Source organism: Condylostylus longicornis, unplaced genomic scaffold (assembly GCF_029603195.1).
Source record: "Condylostylus longicornis isolate FDR11 unplaced genomic scaffold, ASM2960319v2 ptg000040l, whole genome shotgun sequence".
NCBI classification, from domain to species: Eukaryota; Metazoa; Arthropoda; class Insecta; order Diptera; family Dolichopodidae; genus Condylostylus; species Condylostylus longicornis.
In genome coordinates this window covers 15,702,773-15,721,063 of record NW_026578009.1, presented here as the reverse complement: position 1 = coordinate 15,721,063, position 18,291 = coordinate 15,702,773, and the positions used below count along the sequence as shown (strand labels likewise).

General features: G+C 25.8%; 1 protein-coding gene across 3 annotated transcripts in view; it reads left to right on the top strand.

Annotated features, from left to right (window-relative positions):
• Positions 1–18,291, top strand: part of LOC129609623 (protein Lilipod) — a 34,834-nt gene that overhangs the window by 4,951 nt on the left and 11,592 nt on the right. For all 3 annotated transcript variants that reach the window (XM_055521667.1, XM_055521666.1, XM_055521665.1), the window contains exon 2: positions 15,161–15,285. In XM_055521667.1, the coding sequence (XP_055377642.1) occupies positions 15,161–15,285 (125 nt within the window). The remainder of the gene's footprint in view (positions 1–15,160; positions 15,286–18,291) is intronic.

Here is an 18,291-nt window from a genome sequence, read left to right as displayed (position 1 = left end):
CACCAAAATCACTTTGTTTTTGGACCCTTCATTGGGTTTTTAATATTTCATATCTCGAGTTTACCTTATAGTGTCAGTTATAGTGTTACATTATAATTATATTGTTTTTTGTATGATTGAGTATAAACTTAATATACACAGAAAATTTATAGCGCCATGAAAATTGTCAGTGTGCCAAAAAAAAAAAAAAAAACAAAATATTTTTTTTGTTCTGCAAAGTATGTACAACAGATCGAATTCATACACATACGAGTATAACCGATTGTCTAACCTTTTCTGAAATAACCCTGAACATTTGAGTACATTCCTCCAATTTTTTTTTTTTTTTAGATAAACTTAGAATAATTTCATTATTCATTTGTTTTGTGTCTCAATTACTTGTGTACATGTACTTATGTATGTACTTATGTATATATCTTTGTAATTTTATTTGTGTCTAACCCCCGGTTAATACCATTTTTTTTTTATAACGATGTTACTACGAGTATCAATGAGTGTAATCGCCCCGTATGTAACTCTAGTTTTTTTAGTTAAGTATAATAACTGGCGTAAAAAACCAAGTGTAAATAGGTATAAACTTTTTCATGCTATTTTCGCTATTATATTTATATTTATATTCTTTTTAAAATAAAACAGAAAAAATTCAATTTGAAAGAAAAAGAAGCAAAAATAATAAAATGCAATAAATATTTTATTTTTAATGTTATCATTACTGTAATATGGAAGAACTTTTTTTTAGAAAAAGTCAGCTGAAATTAATTAAAGTCCCTTAGCATTATTTAACATCGACCTTAGTTACTGCATCTATTTTAACAGGAAAACTGTTAGTCCGCCATATATATATATTACATAAATCCAAAACCTTGCTTTAGTTTTGCGATCATGCTTGCAACAATTGCTCGTTTTTAATTTCAAGATTTTATGTGAGTATTTGCAATAGATATGAATTATTTACTTTCAAATTATTTCTTGAGACTTCTCTAACTGTGTGCACAAAAATTTTCTGATACATGGGCCATATACCCAGAACAGTTTTCTTTTAAATTTGATAATAATTTAATCGTCCGGAGTTTGTTGAAATATTTTTAGGTGCAGTAACTATATTATGGGCTGATTTCACTTATGAATAGTCTCTGAGGGTTAAGTATATTTTACAAGCATAATATGTGTATTATTTTAAATTTGTAAACATTCTTTTGAAATACTTAGTTGTTTATAAGTATTATGCAAATTAAGTGTGATTTATTGTTTCAAACAATATGAAAAAGAATTTGAAAAATTTTACGAAAAAAGTATTAAATGCTTATTCATCGATTATATCTAAAATTCACAGGTGCAGAGGGCATTAATAAAGGCCAATATAAAAAAATTATCGCTTTTTAAGATTTTATGTAAATATTTTATGACAAAGCAAATACTTTCGGAAGGTTTAGGCTTATAAATTGAAACTTTATGTCATAGTTAATTCTACAAAGTTATTGCTATTCGAAATTTTACGACTCCGTGATCTACAAGATTTACTTAATTTTTGAAATGATGTTGTTTGTAGCATATCAGTACGAAATGACCGATGAACAGCCAAATTTAAACAAATTCGCAAAGATTAAAAATAAAAAATTGATTAAGCATGTGTGTAAGTGAATTTTTTTCAAACTCGCTTTTATTTTACCTTTAAAATAAAACAAGGTTGTTTCACGGTAATTGTAGAATCAAATTTTTCACGGTAAATGTAGAATTGACTTAAAATTAATATTTATTTTTTTGTAGGCAAATTTGAGTAAACATATAAAATGTATTTCTAGAAATATTATCTATAATTGACTGGTTATTAGTAGTTAATCATTAATTGACAGTAACAGATAACTTTAATATTTCCTTAAATTTATACTGGAAATTTTATATATTACGAAATTCTGAAATTACATGAGTTTGCCTTTAAGTGGTGAAGTTTTCATTGTAAGAGAATTTTTAAAAGAAACGCTAGATTTAATTGTCTTTTGAATTCGTCGTCATTTAAAAAGATTGCTCTATAATTTAGTTTATTTTGACCTAAATCTATTTTATTTATACATATGTAAATATATTGGCGAAAATTTTTGTAAATTATTGTAAAAGCGTGAGAGTTAATTATTTTTTGTTTTTGGTTCATTTTTTTTGTTAAAAACGCTCAGTAATATTTTGTGAAATTACCTTTAGGAAATTAACCAACTTGTAATCAAAATTTTCGACTAGATTTTAATACTTGAATACTTATATTTTAATTTCTTTTTCATTTTATCATTAAGTTAAGGTTTCTTTGACGTAGAAAATACTTATAAACATATCTCGAAATCATTTCTATAAAGAATGTAAATTTTGTGAAAAAAATTTACATTGTTTATAGAAAATTAGAAATTTTTAGTGGAGGTAGGTTATTTTTTTGGGATGTTTGTTTAATTGTTAGAAATATTTTGCAAAATGAATTTTTTCGAATAGAGACTAGTACAATTACGAATTGAGGTTTTTATAATCAATTTTCTCAATATGTCATCAAAGAAATTATTTATATAAATCTCACGAATTAAATTGTTTTATTTTTAAAATTTATTTAATTGTTACGAATTAAATCTAAAATATCGAAGTACAAAATCTACAGCTATGGTCAAAATAATAGAAACACTTAATATACGTTTTTAATTTCTTTTATATCTTTTGTAAATTATATTCGAATTAAATGCTATCTTTTGCAAAATTATTTTGCTATATTATGTTCTATTGTGAATATATTTATTGTCACTAAAAAACTGTAATCTGCGGGAATTCAGCATTTGAAAGTAAAAATACCGTATTTCATCTGGTCAAAATAATAGAAACACCCGGCGACGGTAGCTTTATTGATGAATAAAAGTAATTTTTTTTTAATTATTTAAGCAAATATTGAACAATATTTAAATTTTAATAATCAAATAATTTAATTTTTTGAAAAATTGGAAAAATATTGCAGAATTATCGGTCGATCGAATCATTCTAGTGTTAAGAAAAAATAAATAATTAAAAACTTAAGAAACCAAGGAAAAAGTGTAAAAGAAATTGTCACAATTATTGAATGTTGAGTACATTTAGTTTTTAACGCTTTAAAAAGTAATAAAAGTCCTGAAACACGAGGAAGAAAGCAATAAACAAGTGAAAAACAGAACAGAAAAATTGTAATGATATGTAAAAAAGACCCATTCAAATCTTCAAAAGCAATTTTAAAAGAATGTTAGGCTAATGTGAGTGGTAGAACCATTTGCAAAATATTGAACAAAAATTATTTATTGGTCGCGAAGCTCGAACAGTTCCCCATGTCATTAAAAACAATATTAAACATAGAAAAACTTTTGCTAAAATTCATTCGGAGTGCAGTGGGCCAGAGGGTGTAAAGAAGTGGCGCAATATCCTTTGTTCGGACGAAACAAAAATTAATTTATTTGGGCCAGATGTTCGTTATACGTCCACCAAATACTGAATTAAACCCCAGGTTCACGTTCAAAACCGTAAAACATGGTGGCGGCAATATAATGATTTGGGATTGTTATGAACAAAAATATTAGGTGTTTCTATTATTTTGACCATAGCTGTATATACATTCAAAGATTATTTAAAAGTTTTGATAACAAGGTGTTTGAGATTCACAGTGTTTGGTCATATAATAAATAGTTAGTGTAGTGAAGTATCTGTCTAATTTTAAATTAAGTATAATGAAATAAATGACAACGTGGGGATATTCTAAAATTTCACAAACATCAAAAACTTTGTATGCACATGTAAATATTATTTGTATAATGCAATATGTATTGCTATTGAGCGCATATGCGTTTAGCATTAAAGAAAAGCATACGCATATAAATGCAAATTTAGTATGTAAGAGTTTAAACGCAAAGCTATATTTGTACGTATATTTAAAATTGTGTATAAAATGATTTATTTTTATATGTATGTTCATTACGAAATTCTTAACATTTATGTATATACATACTGATAAAAGATGCTCACAAATAAGTGAAGCTTGTTCTGTTAATAATCGGTTTGATCTTTAATAGTGTCAATGATCTTTAATTGAAAAAATTTATATTTTTAGTCGGGCATAAAGTGTTTTTATGCTTTCATAAAAATTAAGAATATTTTTTTTACTTATGTATGTACTTAGTGTAAATAGATATAGTATAAGGTTCTTTTTTGTTAGAGTGCTCATATGTGTGTCAACTTTTTCTATGTGTTTCAATTTTGTATTTACGGCACATTACATTGCATGGCTTACATACTCAAATAACATGTTAATTAATTTGAATTTTATAAATTCTTTACATTTCCTGCATCTGGAAACATCTCTAAAATTTATTGCTTAAATTTAATAAAGTACTTATATTAGAAAAAAAGTTAAAAAATGAGGTAAACAATGAGTACATCACAATGAAAGCATATTCAAATCCTAAAATAAAGGTAAAAGTTTTGTAGTAACTTTTAAATATCGGGCTTAATAAGAAAATAAAACTAAATCGATTGATTTGTTTGTCGCGTGAAGAAAAAATGGGTTTGCATTTCTATTCTGTAAATCAAAAATTTTGACGCTTCTTCAATTTTTCTAAAGAGTCCCTTACGTTTAGAGTTGATGCAACTAATAATTGTAAGTATAATTTTCTTAATTGATTTTTTATTCGACTGTGATAAATTAATAATATTTTTTGATATTGTGATGTTTACAAAAAATTATTTGTTTTTTATGTAATTATTTGTTTTAATATATTTTGATATATACGAATTAACGCAAATTTTGCTTAAGTATATTGTTTATAGATTATAGTTTATGTGTATATTATTCTTTTGTTATTGATAAACTTATATTATTTTGTACAAATAATATCCTCTTTAAGAACGTTTAAAAAAACTGATAAGAAAGAAAATACTAGTTCATTGATTAATTCTACCGACATAACATAAAATACCACAAAATTTTGTTTAATAATTAAAGTAAACTTGTTATAATTCTTAAAATTAGATCTAACTATTTAGGTTTCATAACTATTATGCTTTAACTATCATTTATGTACATAAATCTCTATAACAACATCACAAAAAAATAATTGTCATTAAAAGAATAAGGAAAATTGAAGGCTGTTCCTAGCTGACCTTAAACTAACCAGACATTCATTATTCTATTAATTTACAGCTTCAGTAGAGAATGATCATTTGACCAGCAGATAATTGTATTGAAACAGCACATATTTAATAAAGTTGGGTCAAACCAATGGTTTGTATTGTAGCACTTTTCCCTTCAACAAATGAATTGTTTAAATTTAATTTTTGCATATATTTAGGATGAACGATTTATGCAGTCTTTAAAATAAAGCCAAAATTAATTTAAAGAGATGTTACATAATGCTCGATTTCAAGCGTTAATTGCGTGAGTTAAGAAAAATAATTATATTTTTTTAATGTCATGGAACTTACCGTTACCTTTTTGCGTTTATGTTAATTTGAAAAAGCTTACGGTTTCGGAAATATAAGCCGTCAAAAATTCAAATTTTGCAAATTTCGATAATTTGGGAGGGGTTGGAGATGGAGGTGGAAAAGAATTTTCTTTTAACGAAAAATCAATTTACTACTGTCTAAAAGATGCTAAAACTTCACGCTCCTACAACCTATGGTCTAGAAGAAAAACGGCATCAAAAATTTGGAAAAAACGGGTTTTAGATAACAGTGAATTTGAACGGTCATTTTGCTTTTTTAAAGTTTAACTATAGTATGCCGCGATAGAAGAAGCAAGCCAACGCCTTTCTGCGTTTGCAAAATTTGAATAATGCTTATGGTTTCACTGCAATAAATAGTTGTAAAATGGCATTTTTAGGGTTTTGGGGGAGTATAACTCCCAGAGGGGGGGAGATAGGTAAAAATTTTCTTCTACAGAAATAAGTTTCTAGTAAAGATCTATTTACATGTAAAATTTCAGCTTTCTATCTTCAAGTGTGTAGAAGTTTTGTAAACATGTCCATGGACGGACGGACGGACAGAGTGAATTAAATAAGCACTTTTTTTCAAAATTTTTTTGGAAGATTGCTAAAAACTAAAATAAAATTTTTTCTTCAATTCACTTTGCGTTAATCGTCTAATAAATCTGTTAAAAGAACTAGCTTTCCTAATTCTAGTATTGCTTTTTTATTAATTTTTGTTTCTTTTTATTTATAAAATACTCATTATTACGTATATATGAGTACTTATTATTATGTATATATGAGGTAAAAGATAAAAACTTGTAAGTAAGGATGTAGAATTTTGCTAAAATTAGAATTAAAATTCTAAATACTTCTTTTTATATAAAAAAATATCCAATTTCAGAAATAATTATTTTATTCGAAATATAAGATTTATTTAGAACGTTGTTATACTGGGTACCAGATTTTTCTTGCATGTTAATAAGTGCTTATACCTTCGGAACCATGTAACATAGAGTAACCATCTGGGACTTGTTTTAGAGGCAATTTGTTGCTCTTTATTTTCTGATCTTACAGTCAATTTCATTTGAGCCCCAGTTTTAAAAATAAAACTCGGTAAAGTCAGAATTTTTATTTTTTTTTTTCGAAATTTTTTTTAAAAACTCGAAGATTCTCGATAACTTGTGTTATTTAGTAAAACGTGTCAAATGTGTTCAAAAAACACGCGAAAAATGTAGAATTCATAAATTTCATAAAACATGGGCAAAAGTAGATGTCGTACCTTGTTTTTATAGACAAATCGTGCAGTTATATTTAATTCCGCGATAAAACTTGATTTTTCTTTAATAACAAAAACGACCAATGAAAATTAAAAAAAAAAAAACAAGTAAAAAAAAAACGAAAATTATTTAACAACGAGAAAAAAATACGTAATCAGCTGAAATTTAAAACGAATTCGCTAGATTAAATTCTCATTATGAAATTTTTTGCGTATTAAAATTTAATACGTTTTGTCTCTCTTTATATATACATAGTATTTAATACTATTTGAGTACAGGGACCCGTTTTAAAACTAGAACTGACAAAAAGTATAATGGTAAAAGTTTTTTTACGTTCTTTAAATCTAGTATTTGACAAACTATTTGCTTTCTAAATATATGCATGTAGATTTTTAAATATGACATACATATGCACGTTAGGTGTAAAAAGTATTAGTGTTAAAATAGATTAAGTACTAAATTAAATAGGAATTCAACAAATTATTGTGCATATAATTTTAGTTAAATACTCTGCATAGAAATATTAATCGGGTGAAATATTTTATTGAAAGGTGTCGGTTTGTCAATCCGTGAAAATTTAAAATCGGTTTAGTCTTGTCACGGATGGATCAACTTTTGCGATGTGTGAGGGCTTAGGGACTGGAATGTAGCCCGATTTTACATTTTTAATCAATTTTCAGAAAATATTAAATAGCTTTTTATATTGCGAAATTTCATATAAGTTTCATCTTAATGTACGACAAGCTGCCTTTTTTTTTTGAAGAAATCAGGTGCAAACAACTGGACTTTTACTAGAAGTTGAACTCATATTTTTGCATGTACAGAGCAACAATCAACTCATATTCTTAAAACTTAATATTTCAAGGATAATATTTTAATTTAATCACCAAATGCACCGTTAATCTAAATTTAAGATTACATTTTTAAATGGGTACGACTGTAAGCAAGAGTAAATTCTGTTCACATAGCTGGAAAATACAAGAAACATTTCTTTGCCTTTAAAGTATACTACGAGAATACATGACGTGTCACTCATTGACTTCTCAAGCGCCAAATGAATTTGCAAACACTTCAGTAATTTGAAAATATTTTCTTAGCCACCTTCGACAACATGACAGAATTTTAGTACAAAAGAAAAAATTATTAAAATTCAGGAAAAAGAATTGACAGCCGACGTGTAGGCTTATTTAGGTACCATTACAGTTATATAGTCGTTTCAGTTGCTTTGCTAATAATAATTATTGAACGTTAATTCTACGTACATATGTATGTAGAAATATGTAATGTTTTTCTTTTTGCTTTTGTGCTTAATATTTGAGCAAAAAAAAAAACAACAAGTAAAAACGTTTCAGTCGGTATAAACCGATTGAATTATACCCTGCACCTTTCGTTATTATGTAGCAATTACACGAACCCGTGAAGTCATTCTATAGAAACTTCACGGATATGTCTGACCTATAATTGGACATCCGACTGCCAAGTTTCATGAATCTGACTTTATAATTTTTCCAAATATTTAAAATTAGCTTTAGGAGTTGTATGGCAAGTACCTGAACCTGTCAAGCAATTCCATCAAAATTTCATATATCTGATCTACAATCGGACACACAACTGCCAAGTTTCATGAATCTGACTTTATTATTTTTCCAAATATTAAGAATAAGCTTTTAGACTTGTATGGGATCTACTCGAACCTGTTAAGCAATTCCACCACAACTTCAGAAATATGTCTGACCCATAATTGGACACATGACTGCCAAGTTTCATGAATCTGACTTTATTATTTTTCCAAATATTAAGAATAAGCTTTTAGACTTGTATGGGAGCTACTCGAACCTGTCAAGCAATCGCACCAAAACTTCACAAATATATCTGATCTATAATCAGACACACAACTGCCAAGTTTCATGAATCTGACTTTATTCTTTTTCCAAATATTTAAAATTAGCTTATGGAGTTGTATGGCAGGTACCCGAACCTGTCAAGCAATTCCTCCGAAACTTCGGAAATATGTCTGACCCATAATTGGACACATGACTGCCAAGTCTCATGAATTTGACTTTATTATTTTTCCAAATATTTAAAATAAGCTTTTGGGGTTGTATGGCAAGTACCCGAACCTGTCAAGCAATTCCACTAAAACTTCACAAATATATCTGATCTATAATCGGACACACAACTGCCAAGTTTCATGAATCTGACTTTATTCTTTTTCCAAATATTTAAAATTAGCTTATGGAGTTGTATGGCAGGTACCCGAACCTGTCAAGCAATTCCTCCAAAACTTCGGAAATATATTTGACCTATAATTGGACACATGACTGCCAAGTTTCATGAATCTGACTTTATTATTTTGCCGAATATAAAAAATTTGCTGTTGGAGTTGTATGGCAGCCACCCGAACCCGTTGTCCGACTTAGTCCAATAACAATAGGGTTCGTCCTTGGCACAAAAGAAAAAACTTGTGAAAGTTTGGTGTCGATTGCATTATTGGTTTTTGAGTTATCGTGCGATCGGACGGACGGACGGACGGACGGACATGTCTGAATCGACGCAGAATTTTACGCTGAGCAAGAATATATATATATGTCCATACCGCAGATGACTCCTTCAAGTAGTTACAAACTCCATACCAAAGTTAATATACCCTTCACGAAGTGCAGGGTATAAAAATCAAATAATACGAAAACGAATTCTTTTATGAAAATTATCTTCTTGGTTTTATCTAAACGTTCATCAAATCAGTATTATTTTTAGAATTGCTGGGAGTATTTTTGGTTTTCTCTTGTTGTTTTCGTTTTTTTTTTTTTTTTTTATTATAAACACCTGAGCAACCACAATTCAATGGATACATAAACAATCAAATGAAAGCAACAAATGGAAAATGTACACGTAAAAACAAAAACAGTTGTCTTTGTTTACAAAACAAATTATGAATAAATTTTGTAAATAAAAATTGTTGCTTTTTTCTGTATAGAATTTGATGGGTTAAACGAAAATTACGATCAGAAAGTTTAAAATAATGTATACATGAGTATGAGTATGTATGTATAAATGTGTATGTACATATGTATACGGTTTAGTGTGCATATCTGGTGTTTGTAAATTTATATTTTATTATTTTTGTTTAGTAAAATATTTTTAAAAAAATGTACATACTTACTTACATATGTATTTAATTATAGATGCGTTTATATGTTATTCACGGACTTATTAATACTTTAAATTTAAAACTAAAATTGAAATTCATAGATGTGAAATTACGTTACATATATGTATATACATATATATGCATATCTACATGTTATAAGTTGCAAAAAAATATAGTACAAATTCGAGTTTAAAGACTTAAAATAATTTCAGGAAAAATTTTAAAGAGCATATTAAAACAGGGTTCATAGAATTTAGATTAAAATTATTTTATTGAATATTTTAATTTTTTTTTTAGTTGAGAAGCAGACTTGATGGAGATTGCACAGACATTTTTTTAAGTTTAACCCAATTTTCAAAATCATAATAAACAGTAAATCATAGTTGAAGGTAAAATTAGGTAAAATAGTAAACATTTTTCTAATATTTGCAACTTAATTAGGTAAAAATTTTTGAGGGATGCTCTTCGCTTTTTAAATTGGAATTGGTATTGGTATTGAAAATTTCGAAATTTTCTTGTTTGAAATAATTTTTGAAATAGTGTCTTTTCATTTTCAATATCTTTGTTTTCGAGCTACAGCTTGTTCAGATTTTCCCTTTATATAAATGAATGCTAATTACTGGGCAGTTGTGGAACATAGAGAACCCGTTAGACACATGTTTCAAAGATAATTGATAGATCTTTAATTTTGTTCCTACAATTAATTATATTTAAACTTCAGTTTTTTGGAAAAAGCTGATCAAAATGTGAATTACAGATTTTTTTGTGATATTTTTTTTCTAAATTCTTTTAACAATATTTTCTTCGGTTTCAAAAGTTTTCTTCAGTGCCTCATAGTTTTGCCACCAAAACCTTTTGAATGAGTAGATTTTTAAAACAAAAATATTGAAGATACGAGAGAGTTAAATAAATTTGTAAAATTTTCAGAATCACTCATGTATATATGTGTTTATATATACACTAAGTCCTCGAGATACGACATTTTTGGTTCCAGAAATTTATGTCGTAATTCAAAATATAATAACAAAACCAAAAAAACCCAATTTTGTGACAAAAATAAATAAAATAAAATCTGTTTAAGTTGATATATGTATACCTATCACTTCTATTCGTATTTTTAAGTACTGACTAGCATTTTTAACTAAAAAAAGTTTGTTATTGAAATACTTAATGTGCTTTAGTCTTGTTTTATAACTAAATTCGGTATATAGTTTAATTTAAAAAATAGTAAAATCTGTGAAAAAAAAATTTTTTTTTTTATTTTTAATGTCGTAGTATCAGGAATAAATCTCGCAAGCCGAATAAAAATAGTCCAAATTTATATCATGTCGTAACTCGAAATGTCGTATTAGAAGATGTCGTGTCTCGAAGACTTAGTGTACATATAAGTTTAATTTTAATATTAATTATAAAAAGTTCAATTAAGTACTTATAATAATACTCTTACTATGTGGTGGTCTTTTTATATTGTTGGTAAATATTTTTTAATCAAAATATTTTTTATATACATATACGTACACATTCAAATAATTTAATATCTATATTTTTTTATAGTGGGGATTTATGCAGTTCTTTATTAATTAAATTATTTCTAAGTTTTATAATTCAATGATTACTATTTATTTTTTACTCGCTACGGGGGCATTACATACATTTTAGATCAAATTTTAAAATATAGATTATTTTAGTATACAAATAATTTACTAAATGCAATAAATTTGATTGCTTTTCATCAGAAAACATGCGTTCGTCACTAAATAATAAGTTCGTCACTAAAAATAAATGTGAGTTAGTTCAAGTTAAAATTAATTTTTTATTTTAAAAATTAAATACAATTTTACGGTAAGAACCATAAAATGGCTATTGAAATTTAAAACATTTAAAATTCTGCATACTATACTGTAGGATGACATATATTTTTCAAAAAATTGTAACATTATTACCTATATTAATGTAAAGTAAACTGTCAATATTATTAAACAAATTTATTTAATAATTTTGCGTAATTCTATTTCGCATTTGATTTGAAAAAATCTTAAAATGGCAAAATAACCTTAATTCAATTTCCAAAATGTACTTATTTTATTTATTTTTTTTAAACCAAATAATATAATTTCTAAAAATATTTGCGTTGAATATTCTTGAACTCAAGATAAATTTTGTTAAAATGTATAATAAATATTTTAAAACTAGTTAACCTACTTATTTTGAAATATGGTTTTCTATCAGAAAGGCTTAAAATTCCCGTTTTAAAAATTATGAAACTTTGTATTTTAATAAATAATAGTGGGTGTATGCATATATGGTGGACATTTAACTATTTCTATACAATGAATTTTCAATGCGAACTATTTTTAACAAAGTTAGAGTTTTAAGTAATGATAGCAAATCTATGGAAAATTGCTTTTAAGTTCTTCTTTAAAATTTATTTGAAAAAGGCTATAAAAATTGGCTATAAAAATATTTAGCAATAGTATAAGTTATCTACTATTACTAAATATTTTTTATTTAGTAATAATTACTCTGTCTACATGTATGTTAACGTATATGTATATACATTTAATACAGATCTTGAATCGTAACAAAGCATTTAAATTTGTATTTCAATCTTTACTTTTCTATATCTCAAAGTAAAATTATGTGAACATAAGCAATTTTATTGCAAAAAAAGCTTTATTTCTGTCATCAAAATTTCAAAATTATTTACTTATATTAGGGTTTTCCTTAATTTTGCAAAAATATAATTCATATATACAAATTCACACATATAGACACATGCATATACATAAGTACTTGAACAGTGTTGATTACGGAGTAATTGAACTTTGTAAATATTTTTACATTAACCTAACATTGTAAATATTTTTATAGAAGTTATAAAGTCAATTCATGATAAAATTTTATAATTTCTTATATGATTCTTTATGTGCAATGTACAATAATATTGTGGAATCAAAAATATAAGTGAAAATTCAAAACTGACCTCGTAATTTAGCTATAAGTACTTTTTTGAGGAGTTTTTCAATCAATTGTCATAATTTTTATGAGCAATCTTTACGCTCTGTTAACAGTTTTTCTTATTGCCTTGATAAATTTTTATTCGCCAACACAGTAATTATCTGTATATGAACAAATTACCCATTTTTATTGGGTTTGAGTTACTTTAATATTAAAATATTAAACAGGAAGGATGATTGTTAATAAATAATGATTTTCTAAATGTGTACATAAGTATATGCTGGAAAATAAGCTTTAGAAAGTTGATCAATCGTTTCAAGTTTTTAAAACTTTACCAATTAAAAACAAAAGAAAATATTGGATGTGTAATTTAGTAAAACTTCAAAATCACGTGCTTCAGGTTGCACAAGCTACAGGCAGGTTTAGAATTAAATTGTGTGTATTTTTCTTAAATATACATTTATTCCAAAATTAAACTATTCTTCTTTGTTATAAACTTATAATCAAAGCATTTCAAACTTGTTACTTATTTTGTCATCTTACATATAATTCAGAAAATAATTTGATTTTCTATTCACCACCAAGAATTTAAGAGATACAATGTTTTTGTGGAGAATGTTTTAAGTAATTAAAATTTTTAATTACAAAACTAGCACACTTTCTGTTTTCTGTTGACTCTTTTCAGATTTGTTCTAATTTAGTAATTATTGCTAAGATAATAAAATCTACTCTTATATATATTTTCAATGTTTATATGTTTTGAACTTAAGAAATAAATATTTTATAAAATTAATATGTATTCTTGTTTTGTATACATGTTATAAATGCGTATTATATAATCACAAAAAGCCAGTGATTAAGACAAATGCTTTCAATATAGAAAATTTATAAGAATTTTAAAATTATTATTAAAAATATAAATTTGAGTTAGGCCACTCTGATACTGAGCCCTCATATTGTCTGTAAAACTACACCCGAAAGGCAATGACAGAGTAAAATAAGGTATGCGTGCTCTGAATACAATTTTTTTTTTCTTTTATTTCAAAACCGTTAAGATATTTGTTTCTCGTGTGTATAGTTATTTGCCTTTCGTATACATGTGTGCATTGTAACAGGTTAATAGTTCGTAATAAAGTTTAAGTACAATTGAAAATTAGTTTTGAAAAACAAGTACCAATTTATTTTTAAATTTTAAGTATTTGTTATTTTGAAGTTTGCAAAAAGTATGGAGAAAAATGCAAAAATATTTTGTCTGATTTTATTTATGACTTAAAAGAAAATGTACTGACAACAATATTCTTATAGTATTTACAGTTGTTATGCTGGTTAAATTAAAATTCGTAATTAATTTAACCAAAACAAGTTTTGGTAAAATTACCTATAGACAAAGGAATTTTGTAGACAATTATATACAGATAAAGCATATGAAAAAAATAAAAAGAAAATCTATAATAAACAATTCTAAATACGAAACTGACTAAACTACTATTGTAATAAATTTAATCAACACGATTAGATTTATCAGTTTATAGATTTATTTTAGGAACAGCATCTATTTCTAATTATGAATGATGGATTTTATTAATGTTGTCAACATTTATTTTTAAATTATAAAAAGAAAACTAAAAGTACTTAATTAAATAATTGTATGCGACTAAATAATTATAGTAATAATTATTTAATAATTTTATTATATTAAAAGTTAATTAAATAATTATAGTAACATTGTAAATCATATACATACATGTTATATATATATATATATATATATATATATATATACCATTAAAATTTTCAGTTTTTAACATTTCGCCAATTCAATATTAAGAAAGTCGTTATTTTGTGTGGTTAAAGCAATGTTTGTTTTCACTGAGAGGCAATTGCTTAAGCAAATTTTTCGAATTTTTCTTAATAGCAGAAAAAAATAGTATAGTAATAAAAAAGAATGGGGTCTAATTTTTTGTGTCAATTAATGAAATAAAGCACGTAGCATCGTGGTAATTAGAACTATAGTATAGTTAGTATAAACATAGTACATATATGGGTAAATTTGCAATACTTACCTAATTTATGTGTAATTTCCTCTTTAGTTGCGATTTTGCATATCAACACAAATTTGTCTTAGTATTTTGAGAATATCTACTGAAAAACTATTTCTTATGTATAATACGCTATTCATATAAAAATTTTGCATGCTGCATACTTAATTAAAATAATTAAAATGCGTTATGTTACTCTGAAAATTTGTTTAATATATAAAAATCTCTCATATAATTATAATCGCATTATTTTTTAATTTATTATTTATTTTCTATTTTCAGATATTTTTGCTTCTTTTAATGCTTTTATATACGGCATCATATGCCTTAATAGCTAGATTTCGTCGACGAGACAAAGAGGATTTATTTTCAACTGATGACGATGAAATACTTGTTTATCGCATAAGGTATGCTATTAAAAAGCTTTTTCTTTTTTCAAATTAGCTATGTGTGCTGTACAATTTAAAATATTTGTAGCAAAACCAAAAACAAAACACTTGAGAAATTATTAAATCTCAGGTGTAATAACACTTTTTGTATAATATAACTAGTGAAAGGTTTAACTTTCGTTTTTTCTTCAATTTTTTTTTGCAATATAAATAAATTAACTGTAACAGAAATAAAATGTAAAGTTTAAAAATATTAAGAAAAAAAAGTAAGAGTGATTGACTTTCCTTGATACTAAAAAAATTTGCCAATCATGGAATCATTAAAAATTTTTAAAATATGTAATTATTTAGTTTAGTTATAACCTTAAGCATTGCACAAATTCAAGCACTTTAATCTAAGATCGTTAATAATTTAATATTTTTCTAATGTTATTAAAAAATATTAAAAAAAGTATGATATTTCGATGTTTAGACTTTTTCGCCATAATAAAATCGTTGATTTTATAATGAATTAAGCAGAGTAATTGAACGACATAAATTTACTATGAACTTATTAATATTCAATGTTATTTGATTTATCTTAAGGACTAATGCAACATTGTATGTCCCAAAGGTACATTACATGGAAGTTACACTAAAATCTAGTCATTTAAACATTGCACTTTGCTACCGTAGATAGCATGAATAGTTTGATTAAGTTTTCATTAGAAATGAGCAGAATTAATGTAATAATTGATGTTGTTTAATGATCCAGATTTTGGAAGACTGAAGATTTTACGTAGCAATTATTTAGATTGTTAAATTAGAGCAAGAAAATTTATTTGATAAGTAATTTTACCAAATAATACATACCAAAAATTCAATTTTTAGTTTAATTGAATGATATTAGCTTTTGCACCTTTCGTATATTTTCAAATCTTAAATAAGTATAAATTAATTTTCTCAGAAACTTTGTCTTGCAAATTGTAAGTTGTGTATATTAGTTCCTCGTTATTGCTGGATACAAATTTGAACAGATTGAGGGGCGAATTAAAAATTTGTGACCCGCGAATTAAATATTTTGAGTATTAAAGTCAATTAAAATATATACATATGTACACATATTAGAAAAATATGAAAATATGTCGAGGAAAATTCCAATTAGCTGGCAGAAATTAGATTTCGTTACTTTTCTTATTTCTTATGGTAAAATTAGACTGAAATGCTTAAAGGTTCCTTTTTTTTTTGTCGAATGAAAAAGTTCAGAAGGTTGAACCTGATGCTTCATAAGCATATTGGTTCACCCTTACAAAATACTTAATTGCACAACAATTTTAGGTTTATAGAACGAGTATCCTTGAATTGTGCAGATATATGCGTTATAACTGAAGCACTGCAACGTTTGACTGAAATTTAGATATAGAGTTCTAACATGCATTGCGGACACAACAAAAAAATTACATTTTAATCCTTTGCCGCCAACCGCGAATGTGACATTGAAAATAAAAAATGAAGAAAACTTTGTTTTGTATTCTGTATTCTACTGATTTTTGTTTTTGTATATTTACGTTACTGTTGCACCAACTGTGACGATGTAAAAATAAAGTATCGTAGCTGTAACATCCGCTGCGACAAAGCAAATATTAAATATGTATAGGTTTTCGAAATACACGTTATCTTCAAATTTTACACGCATAACAAACTGTATTGAACTTTGGACTCTGCAGACTTGATGTTGAACTCTAGATTTTGTAGTAAAGCGATAAATCTGCAAAATTTGCGGTAAATAAGTGTAACAATAGATATACGTTATTTTTTACCTGCTGCAAAATATAGCGTCAATCAAAATAAAAATAATATAAAATAAATTGTCATAATAATTACGTTATAAATACTTGTACGTATTTCTCGTGTTTTTTTATGTTTTTGACAACTATTACGGTTTCGTATGAATAATACTTTCAAATAAAATTTATATGTTCATGTTCTTTTAAAATACAGTTAAGGAAATGTTAGAATTTTCAATTTTTGACAAAAATTGTTTTTTCATTTATTTTTATGAAAACAAAATTTGGCAAAGTTTGAAATAAAAAACGTTGTTTTTTTTTTATAAGTAAATTGTTATTTGTACACAAATAAAAATTTTTCACTTGAACAAGTATACCTAATATGGCATTTTTAATTATTTAAAAAAATATCAGTGTTTATTTATCAAAATAAAACAGGTTTTGACAGCTGTTATTATGTTTATATATGTACATATTTATGTTAATCAAATATCCATTTGGAGGTTTGTCCATTATACGTACGTAGAATATACGCAAATGGAAGACTTTGCAGCAATGAATTCAATCCACGTGACCAGAAATTAATTTCTTAAATATAAATGTGTGTATAATACATATATTTTATTGTGGATCTCGGTTTTTTGTAGCTTAAACTTCATAATTTTCTTAAATTCGTAGAATTTGATTATATTTATAATAAAAATTAAATGGCTTTCTTAATATACTTACATATACATACATATAGTGTTATTGTAAATCTTTTGCAGTTAAAATTTTACATAGCAATGTACATAAGGTAACAAAAATAGATGTTTATTGAAGAGCGTTTCGACGGTTGCTGTAGGAACTAATTCAGTAATTTTTTCATGTTCACTAATGACATTTAAAAACTCTAATCGACTTCACAAAAAAATATGTAACATGGGGTGTTTTTGATAATGCAATATGCTATGGCATTACTACTTTAGAACTTAATAACTTCATCAGCATCAAAACATTTGGGATATTTATGGACTTACGAATTTAATTTTGTGTAATACTCATGCCACTTTGTTACGTAAATTTGGGAAAGAAGGGATATTAGTGGTTTTAAATGCTAATGCTAATTTTTACGAAGAGACTTCAAAAAATCTCTAAGAGAATTGCAAATCTCATAAAATTGCAAATCAAACAGACGAAATGATAATACAAAATTTTTCAATGATTAAAAATTTGACTGTAAATCGAATGTTTTCAGTAGAACATGATCTGCAACTAT